Source organism: Colletes latitarsis, chromosome 7, assembly GCF_051014445.1.
Source record: "Colletes latitarsis isolate SP2378_abdomen chromosome 7, iyColLati1, whole genome shotgun sequence".
In the NCBI taxonomy this organism is placed as follows: Eukaryota; Metazoa; Arthropoda; class Insecta; order Hymenoptera; family Colletidae; genus Colletes; species Colletes latitarsis.
This window is the reverse complement of record NC_135140.1, coordinates 17013388-17037275: the sequence shown is the minus strand read 5'-3', so window position 1 is coordinate 17037275 and position 23888 is coordinate 17013388. Positions and strand designations below refer to the sequence as shown.

The 23888-nt window shown below is 44.8% G+C and overlaps 1 protein-coding gene across 3 annotated transcripts in view; it reads left to right on the top strand.

Annotated features, from left to right (window-relative positions):
* Sli (slit guidance ligand) overlaps positions 1-23888 on the top strand; it is a 405923-nt gene that overhangs the window by 353573 nt on the left and 28462 nt on the right. For all 3 annotated transcript variants that reach the window (XM_076768185.1, XM_076768184.1, XM_076768186.1), the window contains 2 exons: positions 22186-22257; positions 22504-22647. In XM_076768185.1, coding sequence (XP_076624300.1) covers positions 22186-22257; positions 22504-22647 — 216 coding nt within the window. The remainder of the gene's footprint in view (positions 1-22185; positions 22258-22503; positions 22648-23888) is intronic.

Sequence of the window (23888 nt, the reverse complement as noted above, 5' to 3'; positions counted from 1 at the left end):
TAACCTCGAGTCGCGTCCCTAGCCCGATAACTCTCAAATAATTAACAAATAAAGTCGGTGGATAACATTTTACGTATCGTTCTATCAACGAAAAGGATTAGCCACTTTATTTGTCAACCGTTTGGATAAACTTGCAAGGCTTTTTATGCAGACCTTTACACACTATCGTTCGCTAAAGGTCTCGACATTCCACACGAACGTTGATTTGTATTCTTTCGCGATCAATCTAAATTACCACCCAACAACCGCGGCCTGCCACTGTCAAAGCAACGATAAAGTCCACGATGGCGGGACATACAATTCCTACGACCTTATTTCAGATGGTAGTAACGTATTACTGGGCTCGCGCGTTCAGTGACAATTCATGCGAATATATTATTCGTCTAGGTGGCGCGGTTTTTGCTATCTGGCCCGCGCGATCTTCCTCCCGACCGCGCAAAAACAGTCGAATAATAAAGCCAATTCACCCGAAGCGACGTTATCGCGTCGCGTTTTTCGATAGTCCGGCGCAATGAAATGCAAATTCGAGGAAAGAGGATTCGTCGAGTCGGTAAGGACCGAGTTTAATGGACGGGGCGAATATTTTCGCGCTTCTCGCCGACGACGATTCCGCCGTTTTATGCGCTGGCATGTCGCTCTGATGCCTCGCGGAACAGAAGTTTTCTACTCGATTGGACCGATGGCGTCGTTACCAAAGTTTGCACAGATTTTCGATTCGACGCTGACTCGATGAAATATAGTCTCGATCTTTTAAGCTCGAATATTTTCGAACAAACGGATTCATTGTGGTCGAGTCTTAGTTTATCACTCAAACCCTTTCATTGTGTCACTAGGAACCGGGCGGGCAGTGACATAATGGCAGGGTGGTGAAGAAATTTGCTTGTACCAGTATTCGGAAGGCTATAAAAATCCTTCAACGTTAACAGTGCGAAGTACTTATGCGGGATCGATTCTTTCCTGTAGGTATTATTCAAGTACCCATATCACATGACACGCTCACTGTTTGCTGACCCACATGTAGATCAGGACTGTTCTCAAGAGCTCGTTCAATACATAATGAACACTTGGTAGTTTGAAAGCTTATTTAAAATTTAAAAAAGTTGTTGCATGGACGATGATGTATAGAGTTTAGGAAAGAAACCAGAATATTTATAAAGTACGGGAGCTACAGGGATTGAATGTTAAATATGGTTCCTTAATTATGACAAGAAACAACCTGCTGTTAGTTGGTGTTATAAGAAAAAATGTTTAACGAACGACGATGATTATTACCCTATTCTGAAGTTACTGACGGTGACACGTAACACTTAATAATGGAACAATCTCAACCTGATTTATTTCAACGCTAATTTCCATTGGCATTCTCACTCTACATTTGTTTTAAAATTAATCGAGAAGTATCGTAGCCATTACCAGCAGTCGATAAACGGAAACTGCTCAGATCCTCCTACAATTCGAGGGGTAGAATCTAAAATTCTCTTTGATACCAGAGAATAAGTAGAAAACGAATGTGACCAAACCCGCAACGAAAGTTCACGTAGCAAGACGAACAAGAAGCGGACCTTCTATCCGCAGTGTATCGATTCAACCACGGTTGGCGGCCCACCGAATGGGCGCATAATTTATCAATGACGGCGTTATCGGGCCGAAAGTGAGCCGCGGGCTTTTCCATTCCGCGTATCGCTCCGGTTTACCTGAAGCGTCGCGTTGCCAAAACGCCCTGGGTACGCCGCAACACCTGACAAAACGGACGCGAAACCGCTCGGCTTTGCGTCAGATAGCGCGATTCAATGGCCCCGATAGTCCGTGGATATCTTTGGGAACGTTCGTGGGCTTCGCTTTGGCCCCGTGCTTCGCGAAAAAAACACGAAAGTTGCACCGGTGCTGATACCAGCCCCTCCAATAGACGCTTCAAACCTCTGCTGCATCGTTGTCAGCAGATACGTTTTAGGGGAAAAGATAAGGACGCTAAAAAAGCTAAAAAAGAAGTGGTGTCTCGTCTTAGATCTCTCGAAGGACTCCTCGCGGAAGCTACTCGTCACTTTGATTAGCCAGTGTCCTTTTTATACTCCTGGACCTCGAGTGTCCTGATACAATTAATTATGAGCTAATTTTGCATACCCAGTACCTCCCACATATTCTCATCACTTGATCAAATGAATTCTAGTTAAAAAATTCTAATAACATGTCTTCCTTATCAGACATTAGCCTATAGGCTTAAGTGCAATTGCTTTATCTGGTCTCCATCACTTCCTTAACCATACAGAATAAGACACTTCCAGTATATCTTGACTTGCTGAGCTAGATACAGTGGTTAACAGAAGCTGTTCGAGTTTGACAAGTTCCAAGAACGGACCTCCACACGTGAAAGTTGGGAATCCCAATTCGATTGCAAGAAACGAGACAGCCCTCTGACGGCGAGCACGGAAACTAGCGGTGGAGGTTATGAACTTGGAGACTAGGAACAGGTGAAAGACGATAGGGGTTGGAAAGGGGACGCGTGGTGTTTGATGAGGAATTTGATACGTCCGAATGTAAAATTAGGTTTCACCTTCCGGCGTTATCGTTCCCTCGCGACAAAGTGTTACAAAGAGGAAGGATATTCAAGTAAGTTGCGCGACGTGAAATAGAGTCCGTCGCAATGGCATAAAATATAATTCCGACGTTGCCCGCGAACTGCATTCTGACTCTCGGCGCGTCGTTATCGCCGCTACGAAATAAAGTGCCATAAATAACGAGATACTTGAATAAAAGTCACCGGGACCAGGGCGTAAAACATAATTTTTTACCGCGGGACAGATTACACAGCGCGACGGGTGCATTTTAACCCGTGCCGCGGCATCGTTAGCTGGCAATAAAGTGCCATAATGTGAAAAATATTTGTCTAAAGTATCTGACGCGGAATGGAGGGCCGTAATTACGTAAAAAAGTGGCTTTTAACTAAAACACATTACACCGCGCGGCGGTGCACTTTAACTCGTGCCGTTGCCGATGAATAACAGCACCGCGATTAACGCGTTATTCAACGAGAAGTTTAGCCGCGAACAGGGGAGAAAATAAAATTTGAGAAAAAGGTGAAAAAAAAGAAAAAAGAAACGAAACGGAAATAAAATATGGAGGGGGTCGGCTGGCGGGGGAGGCAAAGGGCGAAAAAGAAGGCGAAACGGCGGGTATAATATCCCGCGAAAAGAAAACCGTTGCCCTCGGTCTTAATCTGCTCGTTTTACGGCGCGTTAGACGTTTTTAAGCTTGTATTTTCTCATTACTTATTGCTGTAACGTAATTTATTACCAGCACGTCATTTATGGCCGTCATATATTTCGTGATACGCGTGTGCCACGCGGCGGGGGAGGAAGGAAACCGTGGCGTAAATCTTCATTTAGATCATCTTTGAAAACGATTCACGGTGTTCGTTAAGGGACTTCGTTCTGGAACGGGGTTTACGGGCGCGGGCGTGAATTCTTCGCTATTTCTGGGAGTTAGAGTTTCTGGACAATCAGTCTTAATTTACCGACATCTTCGTATTCCGTATCTCTCGATTAAACCTGACTACGTCGGGCCAAAATTAATTGGCCACTCAAGGTCACTGGAACGTCATCCCCACCACAACGTTACCCCCAACGCTTCATCTCTGCACTCTTCGTTTTGCAAGTTCGTGTTAACGTGGGGTTAAAGTTGCAAATATAATACTATACTAGACTCCAAACATCATTTATTTGTTTGAGTAACTCTTTGAATTACCTTTCTTTGAAAGTGATGAGCAGCTATGATGGGGATGGCGACTCAGTGGCCTTGAGCAACCAATTAATTCCGCCCCCGCCACAGTACACTACATGATATACGCCGCGAAGTTTTTACGAGCCAGCAACGTAAACAAATCTGACGTAGTACATCTGGACACAATCGGCGAAAATAGTGGGGAAAAGGAACGCGAGAAATCGTGTCGCGTTTTCGTTCAATTTACCTGAAGGCTGCGACGAAATATTAACAGCGACATTAATTGAGATAAGCGAGATCGCGGCCGCGGTCACGCCAACGTCGCATATGGTGTGACAAAATTTTATTCATCGCTCTTGCCGCCCCTCTTCCCGTAAGTGCGAAATGAATCGCTAATTTTACTCGTGGATGTATTTTTCCCCCCCCCCCCACCGAGCGGCGTGCCTTTGCTTAAGGAAGATTAGCATCGTTACACGAGAGAAAGATTTAATTCCTGTTCGTGTAGCCTGAGTTTTTTTCACTACGATTTTATCGAGTTTTTACAGCCGCGTATACTTGAGTTGGAATAATCGAATAATTCAACTAAATCCCTGCGCGGCGGTTCTATAACGAACGTTTTGCAATCGTTAACGAACGAGTTGCGAGCAGGACCAATTAGAGGTAAGAGCAAGATGGTAAATGCGATATGGGAATTGAGATATTTAACGGAATTCGGATGATTAAGGGATTACGAGCCTTCCAAACCAACCCAGGCCCTCGGTACTCTCGAGACTCCGAGTGTCCTAAATATTCTCATGATAATGTTGAAACTTCCAAATTTCACGAGGTTTGAAGGCTTCAACAACTTCTGATATTTTCAGGTCGTTCAAGAAGGCTGCTAAGATTTAATATCTTCAAGTCTATTAAGTTCTTTATATGTTAATTAATGGCGCCACTGTAGTCAAACAGATTGCTGCTCTACACGTGATTAGTGTTGCCACCTATAAAGATAAGATACCATACTACAAATCTTAAATTCACGAACCACGTTACTTGAGACTAAAAATTGCACAAACCGCCAATCAGATATTCTAGCGATTAAACAGGAATATCTCGGGCACACAGCAATTTACTACCTACTTCGAGTGCTTTTAGATTAGACCTAGCAAGAAATATATCTATAATCAGAACTAATTGCCAACCTAGCTGTCGCAGATCTTTAACTAACGCACTCCTGTACAATTCCGTTAGAGGTCATTGCCATAGGCACATAGTCAAGATTACGAACCAATTTATCAAATATTTTGTCTTACTCTAACAATAGCACCCGTGTAATCAAATTTTTTAATACATATTTTTAGAATTCCAATTACACTAACAAGCTGAAGCTTGAAACATAAGTCTAAATCGAAGCCTGAAATCCGATAGCAAATTCTAACCTCGAAACCAATCCAAACGCGAGTCTAGATGGCGCCACCAGTCCAAGCTCTCAGCCCAACTGAAGCGAATCTGGAATAAGTCCCAGGAGGCCAAGTTTCGAGTAATGTGCGCTGATTAACCGAATTGCTCGGGATTTTGGAAAACAGTGGCGTAGAGCGCTTTGCCGCGAAGAACCACATGCGTCCCAGTCCCATCATCGCCAAAACTTTTCGCGGTTGTCACGGTTGTTATGATTTGCAACGGGCGTCCGCGTCGCGGTTGATAAATCACGGACGACGTTCGCGGGGCGCGTGACGCGTGATGAACACGCGTGATGAACACGCGCCGAGCGAACACACCGCCGGCAACGGACAAGCTGAAAGGGTGCGTGCTGTACGCGGCACAGTGTGCTTTCATGCTCGGAAATCAGGCGTCTAAATCTAAACGGCGCCGCGACACGACGCCTCTCGCCGCGCGTCGACTAATTACCGTTAACGCGACCCGCTTAATTAACGGCAACTTTAATGTCTCGCCGCTAACCTCGTCGCTCTCCCGACCATCTTGCTCTCTGATGTATCGCTTTCTGATTGCCGCCGGTGGAAACTGGTTAAAACGATCCGCTCGTATCATCTTAAACCACGATCGCAGGTGGAATTTTATTTTTGTCCCTCGACCTGTGCACGATTTGACAAACTGTAACGATTGCCAATCTTCTAACTATGCACATATTGGAACTATATGCCCCATTATAACTCTGCTTGCATAACCAGTGTACTTCCTGATTTCCATCGTAATAAATTATTCAGTGTTATGCATCTATAATGGATTCTATCTTTTGGGAAATATTGTATTCTATCTTGGTCTCTACAGATGTTAATTTGACGAAGAGCATTTCGGGGTTATGATTCATACGAGGGTAACAGATTCGAGTATGTTAAATCTTCCGTGATTCCTTTAGATCTACCGTTTAGATCAATCGCAGGAAACTATTTAAAGTTACCCAATCGTCTGATCGTGACTCGGGTGCACAGTCTGGAACGGTATCAAAATTTACTTTACCCTCGTAAGGTGTGACCGAGTTGGCAAAGTTCAACAATTTTGAGATTAGGTTTGGTTTCAAATTACAATGAACGTGTGAGTTACTGGTTTTACTGTATTCTGCCTTGTTGCCACCATCACATAACGAACGTTGCGCTTGTGCACTTATCGTGGTTCTACTGTATCGCGTTACTGTCTTTATAAAAACAGCAACATCTTAATATTGTACATGAAATTGTAATGGAACGTAAAAGGTTTGGTGCGTTTCGTGTTTAACTTTTTCATAATTAACGTGAAACCGTAGAATGTCAAGAGGCACTACCCGCAAGCGAGGCGTTATTACTTGTCACGCTGAACACACTTCAAAGAAACTGTAGAGTTTCGGTCTATGAGAAAATCATAGCGTTAGAAGAAGAAAGCGACCGCGCGAGGCGAGAAACCGTAATGGAGCTATTAACTCGTGAACTTATGAAGTGGGCAAAGTTCCTACGGCTCCGCCAAGTATATCTATCGATAATGTTGTATCGAGTACAAGCTCATGGCGCGCGCGAAGCGTTCCATAACTCTTCTCGGTGTTCCGCGTAACAACTTTCACGTACAAATATCTCCATGAGACGGCGACACTTCCAAACGGACCTGGACAATGCGTGCTTATGGTATTTTTAATCAATTATAGAATTTTAAATGTCTGGGTATCTGCACTTTGGATAGCTAGTTTTATTGAAACTGCAGGAACCTAATTGGAAAGTCACCGTACTTCCTATTGCTACAGTGACAATCACTTCCTAGTAGTGTCCTACAAATGAATAGCACTGTTCCACCCACTGCAAAAGGCAGTCACCGCCTCTTGGTGATGTCCTAACTGCAAAGTCACTGTCCTTCTCTTTGCAAGGATGTTCTCCACCTGCCAGTAGTGCCCTACCCTAGAGAATGACTGTGCCTCCCATTACAAGAGGGTTCAACACCTGTCAGACGCAAGTAACACTTGGATGTCACCGAGCATCTTGTTACAAAGATGACGATCACCTGGCAGTGGCCTCCTAACTAGGATGTACCTCTTGCTAAAGTGTTCATCACCTGCTCTTTAACGTCAGATCATCATTTACCAGGAATTTTTAATAGTTGGAAATCACTGAACGTCTTGTTGAGAGGATTACCATCACCTGTTACAGTAGTCTCCTAGGAACTCACTACACTATTCATTCCTGAAGCGTACATCGCCTGTGAATATTCTTCTACATCAGAAATTCACTGTCTTTCCTTTTGCAAAGACGTTCTCCACCTGTCACTAGTGTCTTACCCTCGAGAATGACTGTGATTCCCATCGTAAGAGGGTTCATCACCTGTCAGGCGTAAGTATCACTTGGATGTCACTGAGTGTCTTGTTGCAAGGGTTGCAATCACCTGTTCAGTATTCTAGAAAGTCTCCTATCCATTCCTAGAGCATTCACCGCCTGTGAATACTCTTCTACGTCAGAAAGTCACTCTCCTTCCTCTTGCAAGGGTGTTCAGCAACCGCCTATCCTATAATAGAATATGTCACTGTTCTTTCCATAGTACGGTTGATCATCATCCGTCACTAATACTCTTGTTAACTTGTCATACATTATTCTAATAATAATCTTGATGTTCCACGCTTAATTGTTTGACGAAAAGCGACGTTCACGAAACTGCGGAATCCTAGATTTCGTTTAGAACGGATTCCTGTTACGACCGCGACACTTTATGTCTCCCCGACGTCACATTTTCTCACGTAACGTCGCAAAAACGCTCTCAACTAGCGGCGCATTTCCTTTTCAGTACTACTTCCGTCGCAGCGAGCGGCGTTCGTTAACAGCGCCGTGCATTATTTACGCGAATCCGTTCACGGGATCGGAGAAACGCGCGACACTCGCGTGTCACTCGCGCGACGCACGCACGGGATCCGCGACGAGACTCCCTCGGGGTGCCAGCAACAGCTACAATTACGTCGTCGAGAGGGAAAATGAATCGCTGTTTGTCGACTCTATTGTAACGGGGTAAAAAAGGGGCAAGGCACAGGGAAAGGGTTCAAGCTCGATTTTAATATTTAACAAAGTCTGCGGCGGACGTACGATCGTTCTTGTTTAATCGTCCTGATTGCAATATCGCGTCTCGCACCGTTGATTGCGTGAAAATAACTGTGAATATGACCGATTCGTCGAGGGTGAGTCCCTTTAATCTTTTTCGCAAACTTTTCGGTCGTTCTCGATGCCCTCGCTGCTCTACGTTTCACGTCGTATTACCCTGAGCCTCTTTTTTAACACGCACACTGTGTTTTATTCATCCAGGGCTGAAAGGTCTCGCTATTAAAATAAAAGTTAATTACAGATGGCGTGACGTGCTTGTATTCCTATTTAATTATACGATCTCAATTTAGTCTTGATACGCAACTGATCCTTTGGTGCCTACTTGTTTACAATAGAAAGTACGGTGACTTTCTGATGCAGAACTACCGGATAGGCGATAAATACCTACCCCGTAAGAAATACTGCGACTACATTACACAAATCAGTATCGATAGGACTGGTGACAACCTTGCAACACGAATCACAGTGACATTCTTGTTTAGCATACCGCCAACAAATAATGAACATTTTTGCAACATGCACAGTTCTTTATTTTGAACTCGTAGTCTCCTTTGTGAGCACTTGTGCCGTATATTCTTCCGAGATCAATTGTTCTCCGCTTTCGAAAGCGGTCCAATAATATCGAAAGACGAAGAATTGCAGGACCTGTCAGCTCTGTTAGAACATAAGACGGACTACCATGACCTGTATCTGATAATACCCAGCCCGAGAAAGAACCTTACACCTTCCGGTTCACTGCTTCTTGCATAGCGCGTGGTACACTCATTGAACGAGTCCGTGGAAAAATTGAACTCCGTGTTAGACTCGTAAATCTCCAGTCAGGCGGTACATGAGAAAAATCCCAACGGGGATCGATGCTTAACGCGATTGGAAACGTACAATCACCTACAATGAACGGTGTCTTGAGTTTCTCAGACATTGCTCGTTACGATGTTATCAGAGGTGCGATTCTTTCCTTTTTTTTTTTTTATCAGCTCGTTCGGTTTCTACGAATGTGTGTCGCGCGCTCTGGCGCGCCTCGTGTCGGGGTCACGATTCGATAAATGTTACGCGCGATTTGCATAGGCTTAAAGAGGGGGGAGGGGGCCTATTGCAAATGCCGCTGCACGAACGGGACGCCCACGCGTAGAATCTGAGAGTTTCTTCAGTGAAATGGCGTGTCGTAATAAAGTGAGTCTCGTATAAATTATCTATCGACGCGAATGCCCATGAATCCATAACCTGCGAAGCGTTGGATAGAGAGAGGTGTCTATTGGACATTAAATGTTTCCTTTCAAGAGGAATATGAGATGGAGATGACGATGTCGAACGCGATTTCGCTCGAAGCTGTTCGGTCGTGAAGGATACTATAACGCGAACTGCTCAATATGCGACTTGCGGCAATTTGCCTATCCAAATACGCCACGTACGATTCATAAAATGAACCGAAAGGGTGGATTTTCTCTGATAAAAAACCTGTTAAATGGATTCGACGATGTTGAACGTGGTTACGTGGTTGGCACCAGAAGTGGAATTTTAGTTCAATGAAGTCCAAGTACAGTGAATCATCCGTAAGCGTCGCGACATTTATAGGCGAGAGGAACTGAAATTCGATCGCTGAAGTTCCGTAACTCGTCGGTAACCTGACACCGCTGGTCACGGATCGGAGATAACGCAAAAGTTCGCCACGAGTGGTCAGTTTGGGAATGGTTACGCGACACTTACAGACAGTCCAGATACGGAGGATCAGCTTAATCAATTCGCAAAAACGACGAGTCTTATCGTAACTATTCGCCAAACAGTGAATATCAGGCATGCTGTTGCGACTCTCAACGTGTTGCATTACAAGAAAATTCAACGAAGAGTGACAGAACTACCCTACCTTGCTCGTTGTCGTGTTATCTGTTAAATTCTGTTAGTTATTCGGTAGAGGTAGAGTTGATAGAGGTCCCTTGCTACATCCGCGACTCCATAAAGTTCCTTCGTAACAGCGAATTCACCTACGATGTCCACGGGATAGCTGAATAAATCCAGCCGGAACAATGAAACCCCCAATCGCGGCGAGACAATGAAACCTGCGATTAGCCGCGAGAAACTAGACGGCGTAAATGCGCCAATTAGCCCAGAAACGGCGTGGAAAAGTCGCGAGCGTAATAACAAAGGTCGCGAGGGATAACCACCGAGGGGGAGGGAAGGGACGGAAGATCGCGAAAAAGTCTGATCGCGACACGTGCAATTTTCTGATAGCGTCGCGAAACGAGGCCGAGCTGTTTATCTGAAATCTAAGAGCTCTCAGCGTCGTATTTTCATCGTTTCCGCGGTATTTGGCCAGCTCGGGTCGCTCGTTAAACCGACGAGGCGAACATTTGTCTTTGCTGAAGCAGTTGCGACGACTAACGAATCACCTGTCGCTGGAACAATGCTACTCGCTGCTTCGGATATGCGCTCGCGGAACAATTCTCCGCGTCAATTCTCTTGGCAGACGTTAACGGGCCAGCGCACTGTGGATTTCAAACCGTAAAATTTGCGCCGGAACACGGATCGATCATCCCTAGATCGCTTTAATGCGGTTACCTGTGATTTATAATCTGTTTTCGTCCGGTTTGGTAAACGTATCTTCGACGTAAACATGTGGCTGTGAGCCGTATATGTGTGGCGACACTTGTACTCACCGCCAGATGGCCACGCTCTCGTCTCTCTCGCAAGCGCTCGGCTCTTCCGATCGTACGTACACGCTCCACGACCGACCATCCAATACTGATGAGTTCACTAGCAGGCCCAGGACAAACTACTCCCCTCTCCTTTCCCTTAACGACTGCTTGTTGGCCAAAGGCGAGTGTTTCAAGAGGTTTCAATACCTGATTTAACACTTACGTATATACAATGCAAACAAAGATGTAGAGCAGAGTAGTAGCTAGAACAACCTAGTACTCATCGATGTAATTATAATTTTTAATTCGTTTTCCCCCTCAAACATTAAGAAGGTAGCCAATGTGTAATCATTAAGAGTATACAAAGATGTTAGGTCCCTGTTACCCTATTAGCTACAGCATGTTGTCGGAACGACTCATCTTATATTACATACTCCCGCCTAAGTATTCTACGACGTGAACGGATTCGTTGCACGTGAGAAATTGAGGGTCCCTGCGTCTCCAGACGATAGGACGGCGCCACGCGTGCAGAATTCAAACACGAAACAAACGACTGGCGATTTTCAACCTGGCTGTAATTCCGTAGTTACCGAATTAGCGTCGAACAATCCCAGAAATTTAATGTCTGATCGAAACGGTCATAACTCGCGACAGCTACGCCCCGGACAGCGGCCAAAAGCTTCGACTCGCGATCCCCTCTTGAAAAGACGAACGACCGCCAAACAATTACGCGAACTTTTCCAACGGTCGCGCGACACTCTCGCCGGGGCATATTTCATTTAATTAACCGAACCAAAAGCGGTTCGCGTTCCGTCTGCCGGCGACAAGCGCGGTACCATTTTTCTCCCTCCGATTTTTTTCACGGTTTCGGTGTCAAGCGTCCGTCTCTCTATCGCCGCTGGCTATTTTCGCGACGCGACGCAAGGATAATACATCAAGCGTGCCGTGTCCTCGCGCGTGTCGTCGTGTTACACGGCCCTGGAACAGCTAGTCGCGCGATTCCTACGCGACGCAACGATCCCCACGGCCGTATGGATCGTTAATATTTGATTTTACTGGGTTGACGGGAATGAAGAACAACCGGACGGTTACGAGCGGGAAAGAAACTCCATCTGGAGGCGCGCCAGCTCGATAAATTCAGACGCTAGTTTCGCAACGGTGCACGTTGCTCAGACATTCCGGGAGTCACGGTATCCCTGTTGCAGCTGCGTCTTCGTCGCTCGTCTGACAGGTGAAAGGTATTGCAAACACTCAGGACGACCGACCCGCGCAATAAAATCTGAATGTTATGATACGATGAAGAGGGAAGATCAATTTTGAACCGCGACTCCACCGAGACGGGACGGTTCGCAGCTTTGTCCCCCCTCCGTGGCCGTTTCCTTTTCGAATACTGGATCGACCGGGGAAACGAATGGTTCCGTGGTGGCTGATTTTAATGACTCGCCGGGTGATTACTCGCGCCGTCACGGAGCGGATAGTTGCTTTTAACTGCGACCGAACGGTTGGAATACTTGCTCGATCAGCTGCTACGAGGGATCTAAATGATCGCGCGATAAATTGTTTGGCCCGACTTAGTAGCTCTTTGCTTATAGGCTTGAATAGCTACACGGCCTGGTTGGGGAATCTATGTTATTTCGTGATCGGTTGCTTGAACATTCGAGTAGGTTTATAGGTCTAAATAGTTGTATCGTTGCACGGAGATTGTAACGGCTTGGTAAACAGTTACTCGGTGGCTCTATGAATAGCCAAATACATTCGGTGGTCCAAATAGTTGTACGATTGATCGTTTAAAAATTCGATCAATTATGTACCCAGTTACTTAGGGAGCCGGTGAACCGTGCAAAACGTTGCTTGAGAATTTCAGCAATCTTGCTGTAAATTTCTCGGAAGCCGACTAGTTCTGCGAACAAATTTCTGACAGATCTACGTAGTCAGGCAATCAGTTATATTCGGGTATATTTGATTAGTTGTACGTTCCCCCCCCCCCCCCCGCGAAGATTTAAACAGTCGCGAGATCGGTTACCCGCAAATCTAAACGATTGCATAATTGCATCGATTAGAGATCTAAATAATTGCACGATAAGTTACACACGCAGAACTAAATAGTTTCGTGTTCGGTTCTTTATAGATCTAAGAGAGCTCGCGGTATCAGTTGCCCAGAGATCTATGTAGTTTCGTGATCAATCGCTCGTGAATTAAAATATACTTGTACAACCAGTTATTCGTAGATTAAATATATGAGTGATAAGTTTGATAGAAGATTAAATAATTGCGTGATCGGTTGCACGGGAACCGCGACAGCTGGTTAGTCTGTTATGCATCAACTTCGATAAACCGTAACTCAAGATTATCTAATTGAGTATCTCGAAAAGAATCCACGAATACCCTATAAATTCTATCGGAAGAAACATTGGCTGAAATCTGCTCGATCACGACGACATAAATAACGTCCTCCGTGATTTTTCTCAACGACCAGAATTTCCCGTCTTTCCGTCGACATTTTCCATCATTTTTATCGCGCCATCGTGTGGCTTCGTGCCCCACGCCCTGTTCATGAACACGTTGAACACTTTGTTTACCAAAAAAAAAACCCCCCCTCGCTCGAGTCTCGTCCAGGAAACGTGTAATTCATGCGTCTGTGAAAAATGTCGGCGACCCGGGCAAAAAACAATCGATCGATTCAATTTATCAAAAGTGCCCGGGCTTTTCGGTCCGCGGCCGTATAAATTTGTCTCCATTTGCGACGGAACGCGAGACGCCTCTATATACGCGTTCCGGCGAAAATGGACGGCGCGCCTAGCATTCTTTCCGTTTCTCCCGTCACGATTATTCGTGAGTAGCAAGCGGAGTGGAAAGCCGTCGATACGTCAAATCGACTCGAAGCCGCCCTTTTTCTTTCCGTCGCCGACGCCGAAGACACGTAGGGCGTCGATGCTGCGACGGTAAACTCAATCAAGAGATTCCATTTGCATTTCGACGCCGTGGCGTCGTACATAGACCCTGTTTCGCGAAGCTGCGTGGCGAACCGAAGGAAACTTTTACTGCATTTCGTTCGACTACTCTTTTTTGCAAACATTTCAACGCAAATGGGATTTAGAGTGTAGCGGCACGGCTAAATATTATCAGCGTTTGCAATATACAGAACTGGTGCATCGTTTTAATTTTCCACAGAAGAATTCCTTGCCTCTCTTTTGACGTCTTCTTCGGAAAGATTCGGTTGAGAACCACTGGGACTTATTAACCGTTTTCACTGTGAATTCGATCTCGAGCGTCGAATTGGTAATTGCATTCTTTACTCGAGATGGTAAGTTCAACTAGTTAAAAGTTCATCGACTCTGTGTCATCGTTTTAACCTGTCCTCTCGCTTATTCTCGTACAGTCTGTTATTCTTTTATCCCCGTTTCAAGAGTCCAGAGTGAAAACTCCTGGCCAGCAAGACTTTATCAATTATGAATCGTTGTTTTAATCTTCTCTTACAGAAATTCTCGAACAGTTTGCTAATCTTTTACTCTATCCGAAGGATTAGGTTGAGAGCCCCTGACTAGTTAGACCGGATTAACTTCGAAACTTTTTCATCTTTTGCAATAAATCCCGCGCGGATTGAGTAACGAGAGAATAATGTTGAGATTACACATACTTACGTATAATTCACGTTTAAAACCCCCCCAGCATAAATTAGGTCACGTCATGGAGCAAGTCTCATAATTATTCACGCTCCGTACAACACCTTCTCCTTCTGAGAACCCCAGTTACGACAGCTGATAACAACCGTGGTAATTATTCATACTCTATAATATTAATCCACAAAAGAGCTTAAGATAAGAGTGTTGATTTCATCCAGAGAGCCTCATAACTATTCATACATAGTACGAATACTTCACAGATGGTCTAAATCATTATTTCCTAACATGGAGCGTACACTCCCTATAGGGCAATATTGAATATTTTCTGAGCAATTAGAAAATTATGTTGCGTCCATCAAGTTGTTCTTTTTACCAGCCAGCGTTACCTTTCCCTTTGTATGTGACCGAAATCTTTGTGCAAACGGGGTATAATCCGAACAAAGGTTGAGAAACACTGACCTAGATCTAGCTTCTTCAGTCCCAGAGCAATTCCATAAACAATATCCTCCAAATGCAACATCGGATCCCTCCTATCGACGAGGATGTCCTCGCATATCAAAACGGGAAAAACGAATACATCCGTTCGGACCTGTCCTGCTCATTGGTGGCAATGGAGTCTCAGGAGTGGTTGTCTGCAAACTTTGATTACATCTGCCAGCGACCCATCTAAGCCACGCCAGCACAAATATAGAAGTGTACCAACACCTTATTCCTGGACGTCGCCGTGTCGCCCAACCCCTCATCTTCGGCTTCACCCGCCCTCGCCCTGCCACCTCCTTTGGACTTCCTTCCTTCGTAGGCCGTCCTAGCAGATTTACCAGGCCCGGTTCCGGCCGTGGAAACCCATGGAAACGTATTTAAGCGGATGTCCCGACGACGCGAAAAGTAATTTCGTTAGTCAGCACGTGAGCCGCCTGTCAAAAGTGCGCGCGACGATGAAAATGTGCCTCCCCCGGTACACGATTGGATTTCCGGCGGACGTCATTGTAGCCGGCGAATTGAATCAACGGGGAAAAGGTATATCAACCCGAAACGCAGATTCGCTGTCGATAAGTGACCCGCAGCGAAGGCAATTCGTAACGATCATTCTTCCATCGCAATTCTCCTTCGTTCTTAACGCCTTTTACCGTCTGCCCGCAAGAGTGCTCTAGATATTCTAGAGATTATGAATTCTCTCGATGCTCTAGAGAGCGTAAATTCTCTGGAAATTCTGGGTATTCTGAGTGCTCTATATGCTTTACAGATCATGAATTCTCTGGAAACTTTATGCATTTCAAATGCTCTAAATGCTTTAGAGATTGTGAATTCTCTGATAAGTCTGAATATTCTGATTGCTCTAGGCGCCCTAGAGAGTGAATTCTCTGAGAGTTCTAGATGTTCTGAGTGCTCTATATGCTCTACGGATCATGAATTCTCTGAAAATATCCTGTATATATTGAATGCTTTAGATGTTTTGAATGCTCCATATGTTTAATTATCTCAGGGATCTTTCGCAGATAATTTACATCGCAACTCTTAATAATTCGCATATTTCCCGCGAGTATCCCGGCTCCGTCGCGTTTCAGCTACTCAATATCACCAACCCAGTTCCTTCAACGCATAATCCACCTCGTAAACTGCAAACATTCTTCACATTGCTCGATCCCCGCTCACTGTCCCGCTTCAATTAGCATCTCATGATCCGCTTTAACTTCTCCGCGAGCGGCAAAGCGGTTCTCGCCGCGTTGCGCCAGAAAATTAATTACCTATCGCTGCGATAACGATGAAACGGGACGGGAATTCCCCTTACATCGAAGTATAAAGATTCTGGTACGAAGTATAAAGATAATTTTATGAACGTCGTATCATTTTCAATTTCTTAACTTTTGACCAACAGGATGAATATTATCGTAGTTATCGCGGAGCAATGCAAATGTAACCACGATCTACATTCCAGTTAATAACTTTTCAGACATTAATTTTGTTGTCACTTAAAAATTTGTACTTTCCTCGAACGCTACGAAGTATGTAAGCAGAATTATAGATTAAAACAGTTAATAATTTCTTTAAAGAAAAGAATCACGAATAGTACCACTCGCGAGAAGCAAAACGGTTCGCCTCGGGTCAGAAAATTAATTGCCTATCGCCGCGATAGCGATGAAACGGAACGGTTATCTCTGTATCGAAGTAAAATCGCACGGTGGACGTGGCAAAAAGGTAGGAGCCGGTACTCGATCCGATTTAATAACCAAAGGTATGTCGCGCCGAGGACGATAACACGGGGCGATAGCCATTATCACTGGTCGAGAAGATGGCGTGCCGCTTTAATTGAACACAGCAGCCAGGGACCACCGCGGAAAGCCGCATTACCGTTCCTGGAAGCACAAATCTGTCGACCGAACGAAATGGCCGTCCCTCCTGCAAGAGCTGATGGCCTGGGCCGTGAACTCCTATATTTCATCGTGGACGATGCCATCGACGACTATGAACCGTTGGCGTAACGATGGCCCGCACGAATCGCCACGTCCCACGGACCAACGGGTCGTTCACTTTACGTAGAATCGGCCGTGTATCGGTTTTTAGGGATTGATAAATTTAACTGAGGCGATCAGGGTATTTCTATCCGCCAGCTACGGACGTGACTGGGTTATTAGCACTTTCTGAATTTACGCGATGCGGTGACTGCATCTTACGGTTCGTGGAAGCCGATGGTTGGTACAGTGGGGCCTGCGACTTCTGAGAAGGTATTGGCTGAAAGTCGTTGGCGTAGTACGACTCTCATTAAGGAGGCGGAGGCTGAGACTAGCGATGGCGTTCGAAACCATACAACGAAGAGTTTTTAACTATTCGATCGTACGGAGAAACGAATATTCCCCCCATAACACGATGGTTACATGGTGAACAAATGTCCTGTTGTGCGAATTCATAGTATACGAAACAAAGGACTAATAGAGAACATAGAGTCCGAATTCTCTGGAAATTGTGAATATTCTAACAGTAAAATGTTTAAAAGAACATCCACCATTTTTTTTCTTTGTTTTTTTTGTATGTAAGATCATTTTAGTAGTATGTAAAAGGTTCTCATCCTCGGTTCCTGAGAAGCAGACTTCCCTTGAATAATGAAGATAGTTTAAGACCCTCATTAACGCCTAATAAGTTTTAAACAGATTTTTTAAGGGTCGAGTTATAGGTGTTACGGGAAAGTTTGAGTCTGTTAAAAAGTTCCGAGTTCAATATTCCGGCCGGTTAACGGGAAGAGGAGTAAAAATTCTGGCTAGAAAATTGAATTAGTCTTTGGAGTGATACGCTGACTCGGTTGCATAAAAAAATGTTTATTCTCAATGGTAATAATAAATCCTCAAAAAACATGTTTCACCTTTGCGCGAGGTGGTAATTCAGCGTTATTAGAAACTCGTTGAAGGATCAAATAGAATTTCCAATGACATTAAAAACCGTAAAAAACGAGGAGGTATATTGAAACTAAAGTATGCAAAGCTTGAACTCGCTTCCATTACAACTCCCGTAACTGAGTTAAAAAAGTTTTCACAGTACATTAAAGAGAAATATGCGGGAGAAAAAAAGACTTGTGTATTGTCAGATAACAGTGCGCTGGAAAGAAAAACAGGTCACGTTAATGTTGAACGAAGCTTCTTTGAAAGATTTCCAGCGCTGTTCTCCGACTTAAATTTATTATTCTATCCTGAGAGTCTTCTGCTATTATGCTATAAACGGAAGTGAAACGAAAATCAACACCTATCGCTAGCAGTATGATTACCTGCCTCTGTTCTTAAAAGACTGAGGGTTTTTTAGAGCGGTGGGTGTAGCCTAACGTATGGTGGGGGTGGCTACGCGGTGACCTTCAGCGGCCAATTCATTTCGCTCTCACATTCTCAAACGTCCTCTTTAACGATACACGAGAACTAATTACAATGGAATCACCGAATCCTCTTTAAAAATTCTCTACAAATCAACTGAATCAACCTCTAGTGCTTAATGGCAGATAAAAAATAACAATAATTGTTTTTCCAAATAAAATGTGTCACACGAGCAAAGTTTACTTTTACAAAACGTCGTTTCCCCCCAAACCTCTTTACATGACATCTGACGGTCCCGATTTCGTTGCAACAAGAGAGGTAATACTGTACATCGACGCCAGAGCTATTATCCGAAAGGAAAAGTGCGATAAACGCCTCGACACTCGCGAACGTCACTCGTGAATGGTTGGAGTTAAAATTGTGGAACTGGGATGAAGTCCTAGGACAGGTTTAGGTTTATTTTGAGGAAAGGCGATCCTTCTTATCGTTAGAGTATAACTCTATACGTTTTCTCGCGTGACGGATCACCGTTCCACTGTCTTGTAATGCATGTCGCGATAATCGCTGCCTACCTTCGAGGCTTCTGAATGACGTCTCGAAGGACACGGCGGAAAGATGATAACGCGACGATGTCGTATTCTTCGTATTGGCTTCGTTAGTCGCTGCCAACCGCGCTCGTTTCGCCTCGTTCAGGGCTAATCGAATCGGCGATAAAGTGGATTATGCGACTAGGCTTGGCTGCTTCCGATTCGATAACGCGATCGATCGTTCCTCGATCTGCGAGCGACGTCTCCGACGCTTTTGTCGAGCGGAGCGTGATTATTTCGTTGACGTGGACGAAGACGATACAGCGCGAATTTAGATCGTATACTCATCGATAAATTGGCAAATATTTTCTATATCTTGGCCACTGGCGGATGAACGAATTGCAGGTTTAATGAATTACCGGTTGCTGTATTTCGAGCTAAAGGAATATTCTATCCGAAGGCATACAAATATCGATAACGAATATTTATTTACTATCGGTTGATTTGAAGCGTAATGAAAGTTCTATTTACTGGTACATTCGTTCACAATTTTTTAATTCCCAGAAGATCGAATTCGTTATGACAACAAATGATATTAACGTATACGAGTTGTTTGAGGTATTCTAATGATAAAATCACGTACATCATTGCCACTGTGCTGTGCACGAACTATAACGTGAGATTTTGTTCCATTGGGGGGGAAATCAGAGAGTCGATTAAAAAGTCCGCCAGACGATTTTTCCCGGGCAACGTTTTTCGCGGCGCGAGATTGAAAAGCATGGCGGAACGAGGAGTGGAAAGTTTGCGTTGCCCTTTTCCGCGCCGGTTTTCAGCCCCGTGTCGCACGACCCTCTTCATACACGGGACGAGCGAAAAGTCACGCCGCTCTGAGAGCAAACGCGGAAAACAAGCGTTGATCGATGTCGCGTAACCGTGGTGCTGGTTTTCACAGATTCCTATTTTTTTTTTCTTTTTTTTTTTTATTCGCGTTCGTGTTTACCTACCGGGAAAACACGTTTTTTTCATTTAACGATTATCAAGAGGATTGGCTATCAGCACGCTCGTCTCTATCGACTAGATGCTCGGGGCATGCATTTTAAATACTCTGGCCCTGTGCACCGCTTTTTTTCGAAGTGACTCTGTCGACAAACGCGATGGCGCGATTGGCTCACTTGACCCGAGTGTCTGTGATTCGATCTTTCAATTTGCTGTTGTCCCTGTTTTCGTTTTACACTTGCAACTTTAATCGTTCGTACGATGTGCAATGTACAATGACACACACTGTAGCTGCTTCCACGACTCTATTCTCAACCAATAATTGTATCTTTGGTCTTCATTATCAATATCACTTGTTCCTTTTGAATACTTCTACAGTTGTTTCCTTAACACTCCGAGTATTGCACTTGTGCAACTTGTGACTCACGCTGACATTTCACTAATACGAGGAAAGTAACGGCTCAACAGTGTCTCTATTTCAGATCTGAATAATTAGAGTAGCCTAGTATCTAATAGGAAAAATCCTCCGAGGGGTTAAGTCTCGACAGTGGCTCGAATATCATTGTCCCGATGCTGCACTCGGTAACTAGGAAGCGTGAATTTGCTCTTCCCGCGGAAGAGGAAGACCGAGAGAGGGGTAGCCGTCAAACACAGCCGTCTGCAGCCCGGTCCGGGCAAGTTATTAAGGCCTTATTAAATTGGTTCCTTTTTCCTCGGGGAACTTTTTTACCTGACAAAAAAGCGCCAGACGTAGGAACGAGTAACGAGGCAGGCCTACTCGCTCGACTTCTCTTCGTACGAATTCTTTCGCAGCCTTCCTTCGTTCTCTTCTTTTTTTTGTTTTTTTCTTTCTTCCTTTTTTCCCCCTTTTTGATACTCGTTTTCTTCTTGGGCCAGCGACGACAACGACGAGGAACGTAAATTATTTCCTCGTTTTCGTTTCCCGACACTCCCGGTTCAACGACGAAACGAGACGGAGGACTGTTTTTAGCGGCCCTTTTAAGCCTTGCGTGAGATTTTAATTTCACCGTGGCGGCCGCGTTTCGGATCGTTCTTTTTCTCCTCTTGTTTCTGCCGCTGGATATTGTCGTTGCGCTTCGCGCTCCCGGTGGAATAATTGTGCAGCTACGGGAACGCCAAAGCGGCCTTTTCTCGGAAAAGTGGAAGGAAAACGCGCGGTTTGAGATATTTTCTGTTGTGTTTCGAACGCCAAAGTGTACTGCTGCGGCATGAATCCCTTGCTCCAAGCCAGTGTTCTCTAAACTTGGGAGCACGACCCCTGTGCCACGAGTGGGGGGAGTCGCGTAAAATAAAATTTTTCATTTAGCAAGACTCTTCTTACATCTCCCTTTTGCTCGCCAATATTATTAATATAGAACTCAGAATCTGTTTGTTTATACTCTCGTGCTTTTTCTGGTCCAATCGAGAAGAAATCTTATTTAATTTGATACAAATAAGTCTGCGTTTCGTGTTGTTTGAATAATCATTTCCTTCGATTAAAATGGCGTTAAAGCGACGTGTCGTATCACGACGACTCGTCTCTGTAAATTGTATTTTCGCTTGAAAAAACCTGTCCCAGTTTATAGGAACACCCTGTACGGGTAGTTTCGCGTCGGTTTGAAATAAATACACGAATATAACGCGCGAAACCGTTCGATAAACCATCGCTCGACGAATTCCGATTCACGGCCCGATGGACTCATTACGCAGTCGGAGCGTTGCTGGGGTCGCTTTGGCGGGCGCGTAAACGGCGACATAGCGTTCGTCGAGCGAGAGAAAAAAAGGGGCTCGCGATAAAATTCTCCGCAGGTCGCTCTTTGTGCTACAGTTCCCTTTTGCGCGAGACAAATATTTGCGAGGACGGGAAACAGAAATACTTATTCGCGGCAAATAAATACTACGAGTGGCGCTCTGAGAGAACCAAATGGTTTGGGGTGGTACAAATGGGGAGTGAGGGGGTAAAGTCAAGTGGGTGGCTGTTAAAATGAAATTAAGAAATTTCTCGTTTCAATCGTTTGCCTCCGTTAGTGCACAGGATACTTCGATATTACATTCGTGTACTTACAATATTAATTTATTATTGCCCTACTAATAAATGCGAAAAAAATCAAAAAAGCTCGTGGTTTCATATAAAAACATGGGAGACGCTACAAGACGACCGTCCTTGAAACGAAATGAAATTAGTTAAGCACCGCGAAGGATGGTTCCCCTCCTCTTGTGTCTCGCGAAACACGCTCCGACGAGTACATTTTTAAGAGACTTTTCGAAAGAAGGAAATTACATTTTCACGACGTACCATCGACCCACGCCGCTGAGCGACTTGCGAAATTAATTTGTTTTCGTCTTTGTTTCAGGGACCTTCAGGGGAACAATATCTCGGTGATATTCAAGACGGACTTCGAGGACATGGCCACGCTTCACGTTCTGTGAGTAGACGAGCAATCTGTCCGTTAAGTAACGAAGCTAGTTATGTTTGGCCCAGACGGTTTTGGTAGAACCCATAGGGGAACGAAAAGTTAGCGAGATTACGTTGAATTTGACACAAAAGATATATTGTTTCGAAGAGGAAGCTTGGAAACTGTGTTAGCCCCATAATTCTCGTTGAACTTACTAAAAGTATATTTTTCGTGATATTTACTTCCGTTATTTTTACACGATCGTTCTTTTTATAGTTGGCTATCGAATAATCAGATTCACACCATCGAGAGAGGTGCCTTCCAGGATTTAGTCGGCGTCGAGAAGCTGCGTCTCAACAATAATCAGATACGTCACCTCCCAGACCTCCTCTTCAGCAACATGATGAACTTAAAACGCCTGTGAGTATTTCAGAATAGAATTAAATTATGCCCCCAACGTTAACGATGTCTATAAAAGTAAAATAATGTGCGAATAATTCCGTGGAGAGATTAAGAATCTGTGTGTTTGTGATCCCTCTCAAACAAGTAGATTAGATAAGCTTAAAAGCCAAGCTCTGTTGTAGTGTGCCCATATTTACAATGAAGATGTTCGATAACAATAGTAGTATACCGCGTAAACGTGGTATCATTCGTCAATGTATTAATTAATTAATGGTTGAGCGACTACCCTAAAATTACGGATCGTAGGCGTCCAAGATACCAAACAGTTCCATCACTCCAGCAAGCAACACCCCTCTTCCTCTCTTACTCCGAAGCACGTTGGCCTTCTCTCGTTTCTTACCAGGGCATCGACTTATCCACGGCAGATGAAGGATTATCAGACGTCCGAATGCCCGTGAGAACCACGCCGAAGCTCGCAACATAATACGTCCTTTTGTAAGCTGCCTGATCTCGGGCCTTATCATCAGAAACTGTAGGTTACGTGTCCGAGGGCAGAGCGGAAGGCCTCCAGTCACGGGGAACTTTCGAGCCTCGTCTGGCCACTTCGCCGGATGATGGATGGTCCATCTCAATTTCCCGCCTCTCTTTCTTTCTTCCTTTGTTTCGCCTTTCGGCCTTTTCCTCTCCCTCTTCCGAGACGTCCCTGTCGGCCTCGACAAGAAAAAGGGACCTTTCTTTTTACCGCCAGCTTGCTTTCCGACTCCTCGAGTGGCAGCCACCGAGCATCCTCGACACGGAAGCCGCATGTGCCCTCCTCGATCGCAACAGAGACTCCCGCGATCTTTTATTCCTTTTGCCCCCTTCGTTTGGCTACCGAGCTGGATCGGTCGATTAAGATTCAAGATCGGGAATAACGTTCGGGGAATAGAAGCCCCCTCCAGTTGATCGTGATATCTCATCCTTTAACTTCGACGCTCGATCTTCCTACTGACCGATTCGATGTGGCGATCCTTGGGGTCATTGGAGTTCGATTATTGATCAAGATGGATGGGGGTTTATTGTTCCTTGCAGAAGCTGTAACGAACTGGTCTTGTTCGCATGGAAAAGTCTGTTTTCTGATGCTTGCTAGGATCGTTGTACCGTCGAGGTACTGTGAAAGTTTGAATCTTAACTTTCGAAAAGAACTATGTCAACAACTTTAACTTTTAATGTACCCACAGTAGTTAGGGGTCTATACCATAGAGCATCCTCTACACGGA